Here is a 21,531-nt window from a genome sequence, read left to right as displayed (position 1 = left end):
GCCAGATTTTTTAAGATCCGGCTTCGCCCGGGTTTTGTAGAAAGCATTAAAAAAGAAGAAGATGATGGTTTTAAGAGAAAATTTGTAACGGGCTAATATAAAAAAAACAGTTAACACACTGAATAAATTACTGTTGCTGATTTATTAAAATCCGGTTAAAAACGGAATTGTAGGCCGCTTCCCGTTAAATTTTAAGTACATTTCTAATAAATCGGAATACGTGTTCATGCACATGCATTTGTCATGAAAATATGCAATGACGAAATAATAATAATAGTTTATTCCAAAATGTATGCAATAAAGTGTCCACTGAATAAAGTTTCCATTGAATATTGTGTCCACTGCAATAAAGTATCCACTGAATAAAGTGTCCACTGAATACAGTGTCCACTTCAATAAAGTGTCCACTGAATAAAGTGCCCATTGAATAAAGTGTCCACTGCAATAAAGTGTTAATTGAATAAAGTGTCCACTGAATAAAGTGTCCATTGAATAAAGTGTCTACTGAATAAAGTGTCCACTTCAATAAAGTGTCCACTGAATAAAATGTCAAATGACGAAATCTTTATGAACACATGTTACATCGTGACATCGCGATAAGACATTCGTGTTTTACAGAAAGTTTATTAGGAAATCTATCAATTTATTCGTTAAAGGCCTGCAATTCGGTTTTTAACCGGATTACGAATAATTTGAAGAGATCTTAATAAATTAGCAATATTTATCAGTAAGTTATCTCCGTGTAAGCGAAAATATTTTAAAGTATGATTTATATTAAAATACAGAATATCTCTGTCAAAAAAATTCTAAAATAGTATAGTAAAACACCTCAGCACAGGTTCTCCCAGTGATGTGTTCACGAAACATATAACACTACCCACCACAGTGTCACCTACTCAAACCTACCTCACACCCAGCATAAAACAAAAAATTAAAAAAACACCATATTAACAACAGTTCTAAATTTATGTATTATATACAAATGTAAATATTTGATAGACACTGCAATGTATGTATAGAAATAAGTAAGTAAATAAAAAAAACGTTGTGATTTTTTTCATACCCATAACATGTTAAATAGCACAGCCAAATGTTATTTTATGATATTCGGAGCATACTTTGCGATTTTTTCTATATAGGGAATTTCATATAATTACTTTTCGATTCTGCAAATGTATAAAAACTTAAAGTGATCAAGCGAAATGTGTTACAAATCGGTTAAAATTAGGTATGTGGATTTTTAAGAGATAGGTACTGCACCAGAGATAAGTCATGAGTCAGGACAACCCCATTTGAGGAGTTTTGTATGGCTGAATAGAAGTGAGGAGTAGTGGAGTAGCAGAAGGACGAGACACTTGACCATTTAAAGCTGCTCACTAAAAATAGCTAAAATCATATCTGAATTGTGATCTCTTACCAGGGCGATACTGAGAGTATAATTTTTTTTAGAAAAATATTTTGTTTCTTTAAATCTAACTAGATACCTATAAAATAAATAACAAGATGAATGGGTATTTCAAAGCTGTGTAGCTCACGATATAAATGACATAAGGGGCTAAAATTTTATTTGATGAATTTGCGTTATTTTCATCAATTTAAAATAATATATATTATACTTGCGGCACGTTCCAAAGTGGAAGATACTTTCAGTATCGCCCTAGTGTAAGACCGCTGTTAATAATTTAAAAGTTACTTAAGACGGTTTTAGCCATGTTTGGTGACCAGATCTGAATAGCCAAGTACTCCTCGTTTCCCCATCTTCTCTCCCTCCCCACTACCTTCAGTTTCACAACATACCCCAATTGGGGATGCCATAGTCTCACTGGCTCCGGACGATTAGGAGCACTTGGGACTATTGTGCGGTATTCACATAAAAAAAAATTATATGTGTATTTTAATCACTATCCATACGATGCATTTTTTCAAAATTGTGGTCGGTTTTTAAAACAAATACACACTTGATTGAAATTTACAAATTATTATCATTTGTATATTAACTGGTTATTGACAATTACACATATAAAACCTTAATTCAATGAAATAATAGAAAGTTTCCAATACACTGATCTGGCTTTTACATTACTAGACACATTCAATAGCGTTCAATATTGTTGGCACATGTTTCTCAATTTTAAAATCGATGATTGTAGTAGGGGGGATGGCTCTTTTGAGGCCAGGTTTAGTTTAATTTAATTTTCTGAAACCCCGGTAGGTATTTCACAGCTTTCCAATGTAAAACCACGAAAATTGGTAAAAACAACAAAATATGAAAAAGGTGGATAATTTGAATATCTGTATCTCGAACACTACCAAGTTCACAGACTCTGTTTTGTTTGCAAATTATAACTAATTTTGGTCTACGTCAAAATTGGCAAAAACTGAAAAAGGTCAAAATTTTTGTGGTTTTATATATTTTTGAACTTTTCGAAATCTTTTTTTCGCTAGCCCTTCGTCATGTATACATACCATAAAATCATAAGTACCCCAATCGATGTAAGGTACTCCCTTTATGGTTCACATTTTATTTAATTCCGACGAATTTAGACCGATACTACGGATATAAATTATTTGTATTTAAGATTAATAAAAACAGTAGAAAATACTGTTTGAAAAATTTATAAAAAAAATTTCTACATAAAATAATAAAATTACTATAAAATGAGCACCAGATTTTATTTTTAGACACTGAGAAATTCCTCTAGAAACATCTGAGATCTTAGTAATTCAGAAATAAGCCTCACGGAAAGATCAATTTTCTAGGACTGCAGACCGAATTCGACCATAGGTCCGTCCATTACGCCGGGCCGCGCGTCGAATATTTTTTGACACGACTTCTTCACTTACGTCGTTTAGACTCCCACTTTATTTTTGACATTTGCTAAGACATATTTAACCTTACGTCTGTCCAACACCCCAGGGCCGCGCGTCGCATATTTTTGTGCACGGATTCTTCACTATTTATTAATTTACTGTATTATCTGAAAAAAATCAACATATTTACAGGCGTAGGCATGTAAAAAAGATTTCTTGGCTTCAAAACTCTTTTAACGATATTTTTAAAATATATTTTTACACACTTGGAAGAAATAAAATATGATGGCGTCTAATTATTTAGTTGTTCTATTAATATTGCAAAGCTTTATAATTCACCTTTGAAATGACGCAGAGAGCTGCAAAATTCATGACGCAGAATCCGCAGTACACGAGTTTTTGCTACATTAAAATCCAGCATACAGATTTCAATCTTATAGTTAAGACTGCATATAAATAATATGTGTGTGTAACCCCAAAAGAGCACGGCTATTAGCAGTTGCAGCTCCGGATAGCAACTAATTCTAGCCATAACTTCAGCCGCCAAATCTTAATTTTCATCGCGGGGGAGGTCCTGCTCCTCCCGCGGGGGAACCAGCCACCCAGTCAGCATCTTGAATTATTGCCGGTACCAGCCAGACCAGCTACAAACCCCTACCCAACCACCATACACATCCCAACCGCCCCACAAACGTCGCTAGTCGCTAGTAACGTACGAGAATAACTGGTAACTAGTCGGTATTTGCTCCTTATTTGGCCAAATACAGGGCTGAACCCACTTTCGTATAAGCATGTTATAGATTTTTAAACGCATCATCGACTGTACCGATCTTCTGTTCCTAATTAGATTTAACATACACGGAGAAAAACGATCCTGTTAAAAAGTGATTAGCAATTGCCTGATAAAATATTAGTCATTTAGAATATATCGAGAATTTATTTATTTATTTATGTGGCGACGATGGCAGGGCTGTCAATTAAGTTATTAATGACTCTGTGTAATACAACCAGGTCTGTCATAATTATCCTGTCAGACAAAGTTATTAGGTGCAATTGATCCATCAAACTGACATTATAAATGTGTTCAATTGTAATTTTGTGAAATTTGTGCTGAACTCGTTGTATATTGTTAGAGTGAATTTACAATATAGGTACAAAGGGGACCAAATACAATACAATATTATAACGGAATACGAAAATATCAGTACAAATACAAATATCAGCAGTTGTATAAACACGTGTTCCACCCTCCTCATAAAACATTGACTTTTGACTGATACTTTGTTAAGAACACTTTCAAATACATTCGTTATAGGCTTGCAGTTCCATTTTTCACAGGAAAACGAGGAATAATTTGACCAGATTTTTAATAAATTAACAAAATTTCACACCCGCCATACAGCGCTCCGCACGTTTAATTACAAAACAAATGCAGTACCTACTTCGCCAATTAACCGTGTTTTTTATACCTTCAATAATATTTGTCTAATAACATCGACATTTTTTCGGATTCACTGCCCATGTTTAAAAGGAGCATCTTGTCAATGATATAAACTGTTCAATGCGTATACATATACACACACACTCATAGTACGCTGCACACTACGCACGTCGCCCGGTAATTACTAAATATGCATGCCACATATACAAGACATTACAAGGAAACATGAAATATTTAATATCTGTAAATCGTTTCATCACTAATATTACGTTTACATTTGAATTTCAGAGAAAATTTTGGTTTTGGTTTAAAATAAGTGAATATTAAAAACACTATTTTTTGGACGTGAGGTCTACTGTTCTTAGATCTATTAGTGGCAACTTTTTATGACTTAACAGGAGTGCCCGGGTTCTTGGTCATGGGGTGAGGTTTGTCTAGGTTTTGGCGGCGGATTCGTTTGCTCACCTGCTGCGTGGCAGGCCGAATCAGGAGAGACTGGTTGGGGGAGACCTTTTGACTAATCGCCTTACACTGTAGGATGGATGGATTTACTCCTTTCCTTCCTTTAAGTAAAAAGACCCACCACACAACACCAAAGATGACGTAGGCCCTAATGGATTTTTTTTCCCTCAGAGCTTTTAATATGTCGAGCCAATTTAAAACATAAAATAAACGCTGAATAATAACGAATACTTATAAATTAAAGAGATATTGTTTTTATTTGTAGCACAACCCTGAGAGTGGAAGACACTGGGCGGGCCCGCCGTTTAGCGTGCAGTCTCTCACATCCATGCATACAAACGTACATGCATACTTACATACATACACTGAACAGATTATCCATAGAAGTGTGACCTATTCTTAACGGTTTGACAGGAAACTGATACCGACTATAGGGCCATTGACGTGTGGACCGGATGGATAGGGAAGGGAGTGGAACAAGCGCAAGGAAGAAGTCTAAGTGAAAAAAAAATTTTTTTTTGGGAAAAAGTAAAACCGTACAGGGCCCACAGATACTTTAATAGCACACAACTGCTGACCTTCTACAAATTGCAAGAACGCCTTACTGTTGATACTGTTGAATTTTGCAGCCACCTCTGGTCTGGAGCCCCAAAATACCTGAAAAATCCTTGTGCAGTAACGGGCGGTCCATTTGATAGATTCAGGTAGGTATGCTGTCTTTGTTCTATCCGTATTACAGTGGAAGATGCTCCGAGGAACTAGCGTCATTGATTCGTTCGGCACCGATGCATAATCGAGAAACACGCCAAACACGCGCCCAACATATGCATACGGTTGACATAAAATGTGACAAATTTCGTTACATGAGAAAGAGTCGTCGCTTCTAAGACTCTTTCTTGAATTCAACAACTCGGATGTGGAAACAAAAGATGGCAATTTTTTTTTTTGCTAATTATGGCATTTTTAATACAAAATTTTAATTTACGCGTAAAATTTTTCTTTGGTTATTTCGAGAAAACCGAACGTGAAATTACTCAATCCTCAAATTTCTCATATTAATAAATATATTTTTAATATTTTACAAACAAATAACCACTTTAACATAAACTTCAATATTTTATTTTTCTTTTACCAAACTACAATTGATGGGACCCATACTCATGTAATTTTATTATTGTCTAATGACTGTCTTATTTAAATAAAAACAAAATTTCCTCTGAAATTGAAAGGATTAAGTTACCTAACTAACTTTTCTTTTTTTTTAAATCCTTTATTTTTCCCAATTTTTACATTTACATTTTATTTAATATATGGTGGATATTTTATGAGAAACATAAATTGATACAAATTAAATAAAAAAAGTTCCAACTGCTATATCGAAAAGCCATAATTTTAATTCTTTTAAGTATTGAGGAAGTTTAGTAATCACTTGAATATTTTTCGGTAAAAGATTGAAAGTACGAAGTCCAATGAAACTGCAGTGTGTTTGCATTTGTATTGTGTTCGTTTGGGTGGTATAAAATACATTATTATTTCTAATGTTGGTTCTGTTTTCATTTATTACGAATTTATTTTTGTTTTTAAAGATGTATTTCATAGTTTGCGAAATAAATAGTTTACGGATCAGAATAGTTTAGATTCTATGAATAACTCATCTGTTGAAAATGTTCTTTTCCGACTATACTAACTTTGATGATATAATTTTGAATTATTTGTAAAGGTTTGATATATGCATGAAGCGCACCGCCCCATCCTATTATTCCATATATGATTGAAGATTGCACCAAAGAAAAATAAATAATTTTCAGTTTATCAACATTGAGCACTTCTTTTAGTCTGTAAAATGTGTATGTAAGATATCTTAATTTACAGATGGTATTATTAATTTGTGACTGCCAATTTAATGTTGTATCAATAACAATACCTAAATATTTAATCTTTTCAACTTTTCCGAGTTCAAAGCAAGATGAGCATATTTCTTGATTACAGTTAACATTATGTATTCTAATTTTAAGGTTATTGGGGGGTTTATTTTACTATTTTTAAAAAAGGTTAGATAAAATGTTTTATTATAGTTTAAGAAGAGTCTGTTACTTTTTAGCCATGATGAGACATATGTAATACATTTTGTTGCCTTCAAAAATGTTTCAGGCCAGGATTTTCCATTCACTATTATTACTGTATCATCAGCGTAAGACACGATTTTACCAGGGATTATAATATCACATAAATCGTTTATGTATATTAGAAAGAGAATTGGGCCAAGCACAGTTCCCTGTGGTACTCCATTTTTTATTCCTGTTTCAGTACTATAAAAATCCCCTATTTTTGTTTTTTTGTTTTCTGTCTTTGAGATAGCTAGTATGAATTTTTAGTGTATTATTTTTCAAACCTATTTGATTCATTTTTTTTATAAGTAGATTGTGTTTTACCGTATCAAAAGCTTTTCGTAAGTCTAAAAATATAGCTAAACTCTTTTTATTTTGATCAACAGATGTGTATAATTTTTTTAGTCAGATCGAATATTGCATCTTCAGTGCTTAGTTTTGTTCTGAAGCCATATTGATTTTGGGACAGAATTTTGTTTTGTTCTAGGTAATTCATTATTCTATTTTTGATACATTTTTCAAATATTTTTGAGAGGTTTGAGACCAAGGAAATAGGTCTGTAGTTGTCTAATATGTGCGTTTCTCCCGATTTGTGAATTGGTATTATGATAGAGGTTTTCAATTGTTCGGGAAAATGTCCCTCTTTTAAGGATATATTAAAAATATGTAGCAATGGAGTTAAAATGTAATGTTTTATTTTTTTTAGTGTGTTACCTGATAAACCATCGATTCCTGAAGAATTTGTCGATTTTAGACCGTCAATGTGTTTATCAATTTCATCTGTTGTGATAGGTGAAAAATATTCTAAGGAGTTAATTGAATCGTTAGTTGAGTCTAAGTGTAAAGATGAGTCTACGGGTATTGTATTATCAATTTTACTAGAAGATTCAAGTACTTGATCTACTACATTTGTAAAAAAGTTGTTAAAGTTTTCTGCAATAGCCGATTTGTCAGTTATAATATTTTCATTTATTATAATCTCATTGACATCGGTTGATACTTTTTTTTTGTTCGTGATTTCGTTAATAATATTCCACGTTTTTTTGGTATCATTTTTTGCACTATCAATTTGTTCACAATAATACTTCTTTTTGCAATTTCTTATTAACCTATTTAGTAAATTTCTATACATTAAATATTTCGTTTTCATGAAAGGCATAATTCTTGTGTTATTTTTTTCATCGTGATTCCATCGTGACCAGTATGTTTACATTCGGATGAAATAGTTACATATCCTGGCAAGTTATAGGGAATACTTCTTTCATTTGCGTTTCTGTTAAAATAACAATACTAGGAAAAAAATCAAGACTATCGAGAAGAATACAAAGTTCATCAAAGTGCCTTCTTAAGCTTCTAATATTCATATTAAGAATTGAAAAGTTAACATCCTTAAAGTGATTATTTAGTTCACTTGTGTTTTTACAAATGTAATTTTCATACAATAAATTTTCATCAGACCTTTTGATAGATATAAGTTATTTTCACGTGCAATGCGGTTAGATGGTCCTTTATTCTGAAGGAATCTCATTCGGCTGCCTTATATGGATGATTGGAGCTGTTTCATCTTTTCTCATCATAACGTTACCGTTTTTCGCCCAGATGAATTTGTAGCCGAGTCTTGAGGATTTCGCCAGAAATAGAAGGTGTTTATTTAGTTGTGTTAATTGTTTGTTTATGAAAATTTTGTTATCTTCCGGGAAATTTATATTTTTAGTGTACAAGACACCATATTTTCTTTTTTGGTCGATGATTTTGTCCTTTGTTTCTTTGTTTTGGAATGATACAATTAAGGCTGGATATTTGTTTAAAGGGTTTCTGTTTCTGATACGATATATATTTGTTACTTTTTATGATTCCGTTTCGTATTTGATGGTTTCCATTATATTATTTACTGTTTTTGGTAAGTTTTCATTTTCTTTAAAAGGAATACCTTGTATCTCAATGTTATTTTGTTTGTGTAACTGTTCCAGTTTGTTTATTTGCTGTTTTATTTCGTTGTTTTCTGATTGCAGTTAAGCATATTAATTAATAATTATGTAAGTTTTTTTAATTTCAAATAAGGAACTATACAGTTTGTTCAAGTGTTATTGAACAAACTGTATAGTTCCTTATTTAAGTTTTTTTTTAATTTCAAACAAGGAACTATACAGTTTTTTCAATAACACTTCTTTTTTCAAACTTTCTTCGGGCAGGCGGGTACCATAATATTAAAAAGCTCAGTAAAAGTTAGCCATAATTTACTAAGAATCTCTTCGAACTATTGGTTATCCGGTGAAAAACGGGACTGCAGGCCTTTAACGAATGAATTGACAGATTTCCTTACAAACTTTTATCAAATCACGAATATTACGAACACCTGGTCAAAATTAGCCATCGAGGCAAAATAAGGCTTGCTTCAGTATTAAAACATTTTAAATTTCTGCAGATTTTGGAAACCAGTAACGGAATGTACAAAGATATTTACAAAAGTCAAATGGTCGAGTTAAAACCTTTATTTGGCTTTGCTTCGTACACACGAGCATTCGAAAATGTCCACAACACACTTCTATCGGTTGATCTCTTCAGTGCATACATATATATGCATGAAGACACTTACATGAACTAGGTACAAGTGTTTCCCTCGGCCAGTGTTTCCGTAGAAGCAATCCTGCATTAGAAGCAGTTTGCCGCCCATATTAGCAGTAGTTGGGCTACTTACTCAGCCGGCTGAGCCAGACTAGACAGCGGTAGCCGGTGTTAGACAGTGTTAGACAGTGCTAGACAGTCGTAGACAGTCGTAGACAGTTGGAGACAACCTTGCCTTGAGAAAGCTACCCGAGATCATTAGGTTAGCATCCTACAGCAGTTTGGAGCAAACATGTTCCCTGATTCCATAGAATAATAAAAACTACAAGAAATGCGATTTGAAAGACTGACCATTATTTGCAGACGAATACCAAAAAATGTGATTTTGATAAATTGAATCTTTCCCTATAGTTTTGCTTAAATAGACTTGAAATGCAAATGTTTATTATGCCCTCGGTTAGAAATATACTTGTCACATTTTTTTATCTGAGTCCCAACTGCTCTCAATCGTGTATGGCATCCCCAATTGGGGTATGTTGTGAAGTTGAAAGTATTGGGGAGGGGGGGAATATTTGGAAGAGGAGAGTGGAGCAGAGCCTGGCTATTCAGATCTTGTCACCAACCACGACGAAAGCCATTTCAAGCAACGATTCAATTCGGAATGGTGGTCTAACAGCAGGGTGATACTGCCGAAAGCACAATTGTGAAATAACACAAATTCATCACATTTACTTACGCACGCCGAAATTTACTTGCGCACGCCGGTATTACATCCGTCGTCACAAACTTGTCACACGCAACGCGTATGTGTGACAAATGTGACTCCAAAGAATGTTAATTTTTTTTTTAATAATTATGAACTATTTGTATTGTACAACCCAAAGATATTAGAAGAACGAGATATGCTATGTTGGCCGCCGGACCGTACGCGGAGTACTACCTAATTAGGGTACTTTGAATACTATCGGGACGTGTACGCACAGAAATTTGTTCTATGTATTAGTGCGGATACCTTAGCGTAAGCGAAGGTGTGCAGTAGTATTGGTGAACAAAACCGGCGACACTGGGCAAAACAATTCCACACAGTATGCACTGCTCATTCTAGCAGATCTCGTTCTTCTAATATCTTTGGTACAACCTTTACAAGAATTGCCTGACTTCATAATATATAGCCATCCAATGATGGTAAAACACATTCAAAATTTCTACCCATTTATAACAATGGAGCTATACAATTAGAGGCGCTATTGCGTACTAACATCGCGACGAAATGTTCCATTAGCGATATACGTAAGCGCTGCGCGTAGAACGGATTTTGTAGTTTCCGGTCGTTCGGCGTTGGAGCATTGGGAGCGTTGGAGGCCAAATCCGACAAATTTGTCACCTAAATATATTACATCAGTGTTTATAACATACTTCCCTTGAAAAATATATGTTTTTAAGCTCTTAAAAAAATTAAGTTTTTTTCAATATAATCTCTACACATTTGCCGAATTGATAATGTATGTAATTATATGAAAGTTTGATTATAGATTTTCACGGCTAAAAGTATTAAAGTGATTTACTTTTGAGGTATTATGCCGCGATGCGCTACCTCCTGATGACCTCCTCACATCTGCCCCGAAAATGGACACTGCAATGCTGTCTGAAATGTTGGCTAAAGAAAGAGATAGCGCAACATGGCATAATAACCCAAAAATAAATCACCATAATTTTATGAAATTACCTCGATAGAACAAAAAAATCTTTAAATATAATCTGAAAATTATATAAAAACACATTTCATTCAGTTATATAACATGTTATAGATACATAAGAGTCCAGACCGCTCCCAACCGTCCGGAGCCAGTAGGACTAAGGCATCCACAATTGGGATATTGTGTGATGTTGAAGGTAGTGGGAAGGGGAAGAAGATAGCGTAGAGGAAGGTGGGGATGTGTCATTAATTTTACAATTTGAAATGCTTACAGCGAATTTGTCGAAACCCAAACGTGAATTATACCAATGGTGTAAATTCACAGAGAATATAAATGAATTATTCTAGTATTTACTTACTTATCGCATCCAGACATCAACCGTCTTAAGTCTTACCTTAACTCCTCCATAATCTTGTCAAGAACAGCGACTAAGCTCTACTTACAGCTTGAGCTGCACCTCACTACGGGCGCTACCGGGAATACTAATCACACGGCTTCGGCCTTATTCGTTGCTATTGCTCCGGCCTGAAATTAATATTACCTAATTTTTTTCGAAGAAAACTTCTTCTAACTGCTTTTCACTTTGTGATGGCATTATTTATTTTTTTATTAAAACACAAATAACATTGTTTACATCACTTTATTTCGATACAAAATCTCAACATGTTTCATGAACCAAGTTCACTTCATCAGGAGCACAAGTATACTAAAGTTATAATTAAAATTAGGTCTAGAAAGAAGAGGTAGAAGGAGCGGGGAGGGGTAAGAGTGGGGGAGGGTTATTCAAAGTAGGAATTAAAATGTCATTAGACGGGAAAGACCGGGTAATTGGGAAAATATTTAAAATGGGGTTTATAAAAATTTTTTGTTTATTAATAATATCTGCTTTCATATTCACGTGTTTTCTTATTTCTAGGATTTCAAAATTATTGATTTGAGATACCTTGTAACCAGAATGTAGTATTTTAAAACCTGAATTAATATCGAAAGTATGGTCGTTATTTAATAAATGATCCGCAAATTCTGATTCACAGTTTCCCTTTAAAGCCCTAAGATGTTCTTTAATTCTGATCTCAAAGTTTCTATTAGTTTTTCCTATATAAAAGGAATTACAATCATTACAGTTGAGTTTATAAACACCTGATTTTTTAGTTTGACTATCAATATCTTTATTATTAAGAATATATTTTTTTAATTTGTTATTCGTATAAAACGCCGGTTGAATAGTGAAGGGAATGTTTTTATTTATAATTTTGGAAGTATCATTATCTACAAATAGAATTCTACGCCATTGTTTGTTTGTATCTTTATAAATAGGATAAATATAAAGTTTAAAGAATTTATGTTTAATTTTTTTATTTAGTATTTCATCTATCAATTTATTAGGATAGCCGTTATTAGATGCTATTTGTTTTATGATATTTAATTCTGAGATATAATTAGGATCCGACAAAGGAATAGAAATTAATCTATTAAGCATAGAATGGAAAGCTGCGACTTTTTGAGAAAAGGGATGATTTGATGAATTATGAATGACAATATCAGTGTACGTATCTTTACGGAAAATATTAAAATCTATTTTATTACCTATTATTGTTAAATTTAAATCTAAGAAATTTAAACTCTTATCTATACCTATTTCTAATGTAAATTGAATATTTTTGTGTATTTTATTTAAAAAGTTTAAAAACATGTTCAATTGTCTTTCTGTTCCTAACCAAATGCAAAAATGTCGTCCACATATCTCTTCCAACAATATAAATTTTTAAGTAACAAGGCACCGCTATTAAAAATCTTATTTTCTAAATTATTAATAAAAATGTCTGCAATCAAAGGACTCGTACTGTTCCCCATGGCCAAGCCATCCTTTTGTTTAAAAATTGTATTGTTAAATTGAAAATAATTTTGTTTAAAAATAACTTCGAAAAATAAAATGAGGTCATGGATAAGGTCTTTCTGTAAGTTAGATGAATTTAACAAATTATTGATGATGGTTTTACTTTCTTCTATTGGAATACTAGGGAATAAATTTACTACGTCAAAAGAAACCAACATAGCATGATTAGGAATTTCCAAATCCTTTAGATAATTAACTAATTCTAACGAATTTTTAACTGTGTATGTTGGTTGAAATATATTAGCATTATTAATTACAGTATTGATAGCTGACGCTAATTTAAAAGTTGGGGCATTACAATTAGAGACTACTGGCCTAATAGGTTTGTTCAGTTTATGTATTTTTAATAGGCTATAAAGTTTAGGAATTTTTGGGTTAATTAAAATCAAATTTTTGTTATTTTTCATGTATACAAAGATATCACTTTTACAACGTTTAACCGCTTCTTTCACCATTTCTTGACACTTATTAATAGGGTTATTTAGAATTATTTCAAAATTGTCCCCTTGTAGAAAATCCATTGTCTTGTTAATATAGTCAACTTTATCCATGATGATAACACTGTTACCTTTATCTGCCTTAGTAACAACCAGATTTTTTTCCCTCACCATTTTAGAAATATTCTTAGCAATTTTTATGTCAGTATTAGAAATTATATTCTTTTCCCGATTAGGAACTGTTTTTTTGTTGTTAATGTTTTTTATCCCTTCAGCACATTTATAATGGAACGATTTGGGTTGATTTATTAATGCATTGTCCATATCCACTGCCAACAACTCTAATTCTTCTCTATTTTTAATATTAGAATTATAATGCAAGTTATGATTTAGTCCTTTATTTAATAATTTTAATTCTTCCTCCGCAAACTCATGATTAGACATGTTAATCACTCGATCATGGAATTTAAACTGTTTATTTTCAGTTGGTGACACTACCGCATTAACTTTTTTATTATTATCACACAATTTTTTAATTTTTTTGTCAAGAACAGTTTTCTTTTTGTATGCTTTGATACTAGCTATAGATCTAACTTGATCATCAAACAGGTCCCATTCCAATGGGTGTAAAGCACTAGCCAATTCCATATGTAAGAATTTAAGTTGAAGTTTAATAACATTCCGTTTTTTATAACCACTTTTTAAGTCCTCTTTTAACCAACATATTTTGGCTTTCTTAGCCGAATTTGAAGATGATTTAAATTTAAAGTTAACGTAATTTGGAATCACTTGTCGTTTTAAACACGTTTGCAAAAAATATATATTTAAACACATTAGTCTATATTTAATCAATAACTTTTTATACACTTTAGCCTTCATTGCCGTACTCGCAAATAATAATTTTTCGAAGAAAACTTCTTCTGTTTTTTTGAGTACATTTCTCCCGTCTAAAACCCACATTACAATATTCATGTACAAGCTATTGAAAAAATACAAAATAAATTCACCGATTTATAATTTTTAAAATGGGTACTCCAGCAATTTTGTTGAACTGCAACACTCTTTTAAATTAAATTAATAATATGCTTAAATTTTCGGACAGAAGGATTTTAACTGACTTAGTATTTGTGTTCAAAATTTTAAATGATGCATTTGATAGGCCATAATTGCTTGCATTGATAAGCTTTCGATTACCTACATTACCGAATTTATTTCAGTGCAGAAATTCTGGGACTAACTACCACATATGTTCCTCATTGCCCAGAATACTTATGGAGGGAAATAATTATACCTAGTCAGTGGACATAATTTTTTAATCAATTTATCAATGAACAAATACAAAAGATTGTTACCGGGGCAGTTTAGCTGTGTATAATAAATATATACCGTACTATAGTAAAAACTACGTTTAAATATGTAAAAGCTCCTAAAAAGGGCGTTAATATATCAATAATAAAATTTAATACCCATTACACTAGTTAGGACGTTTTTTTAGGAAAGCTACCATATTTTTTTTATTTTTTTTTTATTGATACATTATTTTACAGTATTTCATATCTTAATTCAGTAATGTTGGCCTCACTGGGTTATTTACCCGTGCTGAGGCCTACATTTTAAAATATAAGAATTTATACATTTAAACAAAAAACAACATTAAAATAAAGATAAATTTAAACTAAAAATAAAGATAAATTTAAACTAAAAATAAAGATTAGAAATTAAAATTTAATTTTCACACTAAAATAAAAATATTAAAAGAGAATGGAATTCGGCATTTATAATGATTTATGTGTTTGTGCATGTTTTATATATTTTTTTGTGTTGCGTGTATATGTTTTATTCTTTTATGTTATAGAATTTTGGATATATTGTCTTTTTTCTTCTTTAATCCATTTTTTTATTTTGTGTTTGAATTTATTTTTATTTTCCTCAATTTTTGTTTCAAGTGGAAGACTGTTGAATGCTTTAATAGCGTGGTATTTATGGTGTCTTTGTCCAAAGGTAGTGTTTACCGTCGGAGTTTTTATGTTTTTTTTATACGCTTTTCTGACCGGTCTATTAGTGATATTTTGTGTTTGTTGGGGTTTGTTTTTTTGGTCGAAAATGTAGTTTAGTAGAGTTTTAACATATAATTGGCGTATATCAATTATGTCACAGCTTTTAAATATTTGGTCTGTGTCGGTTAGTTTATGTTTTTTTAGTATTACCTTAAATATCGTTTTCTGTGCGATTTCTATTTGAGCGTTTTTATTTCTATTTTTTTATTTGTTATTATTATACTTGTATTATTTGGATATTACACAGTTTGTTTCACTTCAATCAGTCTGTATTTGGTTGCAATGGGTATTCTATCAATTGTGTGTCTCCCTTTGTCCCAGATTATATAGGTAGGTACCTACTAGATACTTTTTCGATTCAGCAAATGAATAGATTATTTTAAAATGTTCAAAGAAAGAATTTTATATTATTATGTTAATAGAAATCCGGAAAGCGCGGTAAAATAAAACTAGGTACCTAAATAAGAGTATTATGGATATTAATATGGATCATTATAGTACCTACCAAGTAATTAAGCACCAGCAAATATCTGAGAAATAAAATGAAGTAACTTGAAAATATTATTACCTAGGATTCTAATAATAATAATAACGACGCGATCCACGTAAAGTTTGTTAATTAACAATAATTCTAGAACCAACTGCGAAGTAAACTTTCTGCTAGTTTTGCAATAAATTATTTAAAATGATTCATGATTTTAGGCACCTACATTAATAACATATTAACTGAATAACTTGTTACGTCGGGTAAGAACGAGTTCAAATAATAAGCACGGGTTTTGTGACTAGGTGAAGTTAGACTAAAAATAGTTCTGTGAACAATAGAACTCGCGTCCAAAAAATGGGTTACCGGATTTCTCATCATAATGAGAATTCAACACACCTTTAAAAAGTGATATACATAAAGTCATGAAAAGTTATGAAATAAAAACTAGCGCTAATAAGTTAGGTTAGTATTCTTTTTTGTTTTCTGGCAAAAAAAAAAGTGTAGTGTGTTGTGCCTTGAGGTTTCTTCTCCCTCCTGATCTTCCAGGAGTCATTTTTCGCTGCTGATTTCCAGATATTTATAAACTTTTTTTACTTCTGTCATTTTCCATACTATTTTTGTAGTTGTTTACTGTTGTGAATAATGGAGGAAGATTTCCCTCCTGGACTCCCTACAAAGCCCCCAGATCCCTCTCCAGACCCCCCAGACGGGGAAAATGTAGAAATTTCTGACAGTGATTCTGTCATTTTGACTTCTACCAAAAAAAGGAAATTTACTCCTTCTTCCCCAATAAAACTTGACTCGCCTTCGACTTCACAGTCCCCACCAGCACTTTCTCAACTTCCTCCAACAAACTTTTATTCTCTTCATTCCCGTGGCCCATTCATAGTATACGCCCAAAAAACTGAGCAAGGAAAAACCATCCACTCTCTTGAATTTGGCAAATTCCTATCAAATAGCAAGAATCTTTCAATCAAGCCGGTGTAAAAGCCGAGGGTCGCTTCTGAATCTCCGTTGAATTCCTCTCAGGGTCAGCTGCTAACAGTTTTATCAAAAATATCTTCATTTCATCTAATTCAAAGTTCAAGGGATATATCCCTACTTTCAATGTCACTCGCATGGGCCTGGTCAGAGGTATCTCGACCGATCTGTCCATCGAAGAAATTCTGTCTTCACTTTCAACCCCCCATCACATTGGCAATCCCATAAAAGCCAGGAGGCTAAATTATAAGGACTCCTCTGAGGGTATAATTTCCTGAAAGCCCTCCCAATCTGTCGTTATCACCTTTGAAGGTCAATCTCTTCCCTCCCATATATATTTATTCTTCAACTCATTACCAGTTGAAATGTATACTTATCCCACCACTCAATGTTTCAATTGCTGCCGTTTTGGTCATACCAAAGCTGCATGCAGATCTCAACCCAGATGTTTTAAATGTGGAGAAAACCACACATCTGACTAATGTCCTTCTTCCTCCTCACCCAAATGTTTTAACTGCTCAGGCTCACATACAGCTATCAACACTTCTTACCCAGAACAATCTCGCCAAAAAAATATTAAAATTTCTATGGCCTCTCAGAACTTGTCTTTTCTGCAGGCTTGCAAACTATTCCCGCCTGTCAAAAAATCATTTGCTGAGGCTTTATCCAGCAACTCCTCATCCAACCCTCTTCCCTCCTCTACAACTTTGGGACCGTTGCTGTTCACAATTTTCATCAACGACATTATAAAATGCTTTAATTATGCAAATATTCTACTCTTCGCCGACGATATGAAAATATTCTTTCCTATTAATTCTATTATTGACTGTTATAAATTACAAGAAGATCTATATAGACTTGATGACTACTGCATTATCAATCATCTCAACATGAACACCTCAAAATGTTATGTGATTACTTTCACTAGAAACAAAATAAAATTTGAACATAACTACTACATAGCCAGTCAAGTACTTAAAAAGGTTACACAAATTCGTGACCTAGGTGTAATGCTTGACAGTAAACTTACATTCGAGGCGCATGTTGATATGATTGTGAAGAAAGCCCTTAGAATGTTAGGATTCTTATTCCGTATTGGAAAAGAATTCAATAATATTCAAACACTTAAAATATTGTATTTTTCTTATGTTCGTAGTCATCTTGAATTTGCTTCTCAGATATGGAATCCTCAATATAACATTTATGTAAAGCGCATTGAAGCCATCCAAAAAAAAATTGTCAATCATTTAAATTTTAAGATGAATATTGGTAACCACGGGATTAACAGCTCGATGGAATATTATGGACTAATACCATTAAAAACTAGAAGAGACTCCGCAGATATAATATATCTCTATAAAATTATCAGTGGCCTTATTGATTGTTCGCCCCTTTTGTCTGAGATTAATTTTAGAGTCCCTAGCTTTAGAACTAGAGATAAGTCACTTTTTCATCTTCAAAAATGCTCCACTAATCTCAGACAAAACGCTTTTATTTTCAGAGCTTGTACCCTATACAATAAGAATTTTAATTATATTGACATATTTTCGTGTAGTTTAGGAACATTTAAAAAAGATACCTTCGCTATTATTAAATAATAATTAATAACATACTGCAAGTTATCATGTTGTTGATATGAACCCTGTCCAGTTACAAGTGACTCATTTTATAAACATCTGTTCAGTTTAGTTGTAGGTATATAGGTACATATATTGGTGATTATTGGTATTGTGTGAGGATAAAATTTATATTTCGTAATTTACTTGTGTTCTTATATCCGATGTTATGTTTACTTTATTTAGTATTTTGTATTTTCTGTAAATATTTTTTGCCCACGGGTACTGGACCCTTAGTTTGTTATTATAATTAATTTTTTAAGTGAAAACCTATCATTAGATATTATTTGTATTTTTTATAAGTTAATTATTTAAAGATGTATGGGGACTACTTTAACTCGTCCCACATATGATAACACTAAATAATTACTCCGCCGCCTGAAGCCCCGGGAGAGCCAGGCGCGGACGGGAACGCAACTCTCTGCCATTCTAGTTTCAACTTTCGACCAAACCACCACTCTCTTCTACCACCGTCTCTGCGTTCACTTAACTTGTAAATTCATTCTCGCAAATAAATTCAACAAAGATCGCAGACCTTTATCTTTCAATCATCAGAATTCCTTGAACACAGATTTACGATACCGGCAGCCATCGTAAATTACATTTATCCTGCCATACTGGTGATCCCGACTTTACACTGCCATACTGGTGATCCCGACGTTCACGCTGCCATACTGGTGACCCTCGACATTTCTGGTGATAATAATTTTTAGTGGACACGGTAGGTCGATCGTTGAAGCTGGAATCTTGGACAATCGAGTAAGTAACTTCCAATCTCATTACTTACAATCTCATTTTCAACATTTTCAAGTCCAGTATATTTATTAGAGTCTGATTGCCGAATTATAAAGCACATTTCAAAAAAAACATTATTGTCCCACCAATTCTAATACTTAAGTATATCAAATATACCCACTAATCTGAACCAAAAAACTCGTATATTCGAATAGTATAGTGCCAAAAAATCTCAATTTCAGTGAAACACCGCACCAGCAGCTGCAGACCAAGCATCAAATTCACCGCAGAACGCAACAATCTCTGCAGACCAACATCAATTTCATCGCAGATCAAGGATCTACCGGATTTACTACGCAGGCAGAACTTCAGTTCCGGACCTCGTAACATCCATCACAAATCAATACCCAGTAATCAACACCAAGTAACGAACCATAATTAATCCTACATACAGTGATTTTACAGCTAAATTTCCGAATACGAACATTCTAAAATAACTTTTTAAAAAAAAAAATTTTTTTTGCAAGTGTACAATATTGTTACATGTTTATTAAATTAAGTGACCAGACAAGTTGAACTCGTCACAGTACATTCACATTATTTACATTGTATGCACTCTAGATTAAGGGATTTTTGAAATTTCCGGATATCATCAATCTAACATTTTTGAATTTTTAATTTTTTTTTCAAAACCTAAATTTACTGTCGTCATTGCTTTTGTTTCCTTGCTATTTTCACACATAAATCTGCCTATTTTTATACTGCCTATTGCTTGCCGTATTATCAAAATAATATGTCATTCGAGAATAACCAGACATCGAACAAAATCCACGATAATAATTCCACAATGGACACAATAATAAACTCTGTCTCGGTTAAACTACCCGCGTGCTGGCGCGACAACATTGCACTTTGGTTCGCACAAGCTGAAAGCCAATTTTCTAACTCAAGACTAAAGGATGACCTCACCAAGTACAACATTATTGTTGCCGCTTTGGATATGGAGACCCTCAGGACCGTAAGCGACATCGTCATCAATCCTCCTGCAGCAGACAAGTACACTCATCTCAAATCAGCACTCATCGAGAGATTACAAGATTCTGAAGAAAAGCGACTCACTCGTCTTCTAACCGGACTACAGCTCGAGGACAGGAAGCCTTCTGGACTGCTTCGACTCATCCATAAACTCGCTGGTCCCGGGCTATCGGAGAGCCCAATCGTACGCGTACTTTGGCTGCAAAGACTCCCGCAACACATTCAGGCCATACTTACCGCACTACCCGACGACAATCTGTTGCAACTAGCATCCACAGCAGATAAAATCTCGGAAGTTTATCAAAAATCTGAATGTGAAACTATGGACAGTAAACATTATAATGGCATCCCGAACTCGAATCCAAACATCAGTGCTATATTACAAAACTTACAAGAACAAATTTCGGCACTCACTCTAGAAGTCAGTCGACTTAAAACAACTCGGAGAGATGATCATGGACAGGCAAACATTAATTTCGAAAACCGGAATCCCAGCACCCGCCGCGAATGGCGTCATCCATCGACATCATACCCAAATTCCGCGCACCGACCTCGTTCTAGGTCACGCGGTAGCCAGTTAAACACCAATAACACGACACTCGGCTACTGCAGTTACCATGCAAAATTCGGTAACAAATCACATAATTGCATCAAACCATGTACTTTTATTAATAATAAGTCAAGAAACGACAATGGAAAACCCGCAGTAGAGACGTGCGATTTTCCTCAAAAAACTTGTCGTCTCTTCATTCACGAACTCGTGACGCGACAGAAATTTTTAATTGACACTGGTGCCGACGTATCTGTTCTCCCAAGATCAAGCTGGAACACGACCAATACGGTCACAACAGATACATGCCCCACCACATTATACAGTGCTAGTGGGAAACATATAAAAACATATGGTACAAAAACCATAAATCTCCAATTTGGCCTCCGCCGCGATATGAAGTGGAAGTTCATCATCGCAGACGTCTCGAAAGCCATTTTAGGAGCAGATTTCTTACACTTCTTCAACTTAAGCGTCAACTTGAAGAAAGGAACCCTAACGGACCAGTCAACAGGATTGCAGATTAGAGGAGTTTCGCTGCAAGGACCCTCATCTGGCATTTCAACGCTGCCACACTGGTATGGAAAACCGATCTTCACCGATCGCAAACCGATTACGTTTGCGTTCAGCAAGAAACAACGTCAAGCATATC

At 33.5% G+C, this 21,531-nt stretch overlaps 1 protein-coding gene across 1 annotated transcript; it reads left to right on the top strand.

The window, feature by feature from the left end:
* The first annotated feature begins 20,141 nt into the window (after positions 1 to 20,141).
* Positions 20,142 to 21,211, top strand: LOC149411354 (uncharacterized). Its single transcript, XM_089647687.1, has 2 exons — positions 20,142 to 20,513; positions 21,146 to 21,211. Exons 1-2 carry the CDS (start codon positions 20,142 to 20,144, stop codon positions 21,209 to 21,211), a joined length of 438 nt encoding a protein of 145 aa, XP_089503813.1.
* The last annotated feature ends 320 nt before the right edge of the window (positions 21,212 to 21,531 follow it).

The sequence above is a fragment of the Hesperophylax consimilis genome, chromosome 26, assembly GCF_061612785.1.
Source record: "Hesperophylax consimilis isolate HC1 chromosome 26, BYU_Hcon_1.0, whole genome shotgun sequence".
In the NCBI taxonomy this organism is placed as follows: Eukaryota; Metazoa; Arthropoda; class Insecta; order Trichoptera; family Limnephilidae; genus Hesperophylax; species Hesperophylax consimilis.
The sequence above is the reverse complement of the archived record's forward strand: the minus strand, read 5'-3'. Positions and strand labels throughout refer to the sequence as shown.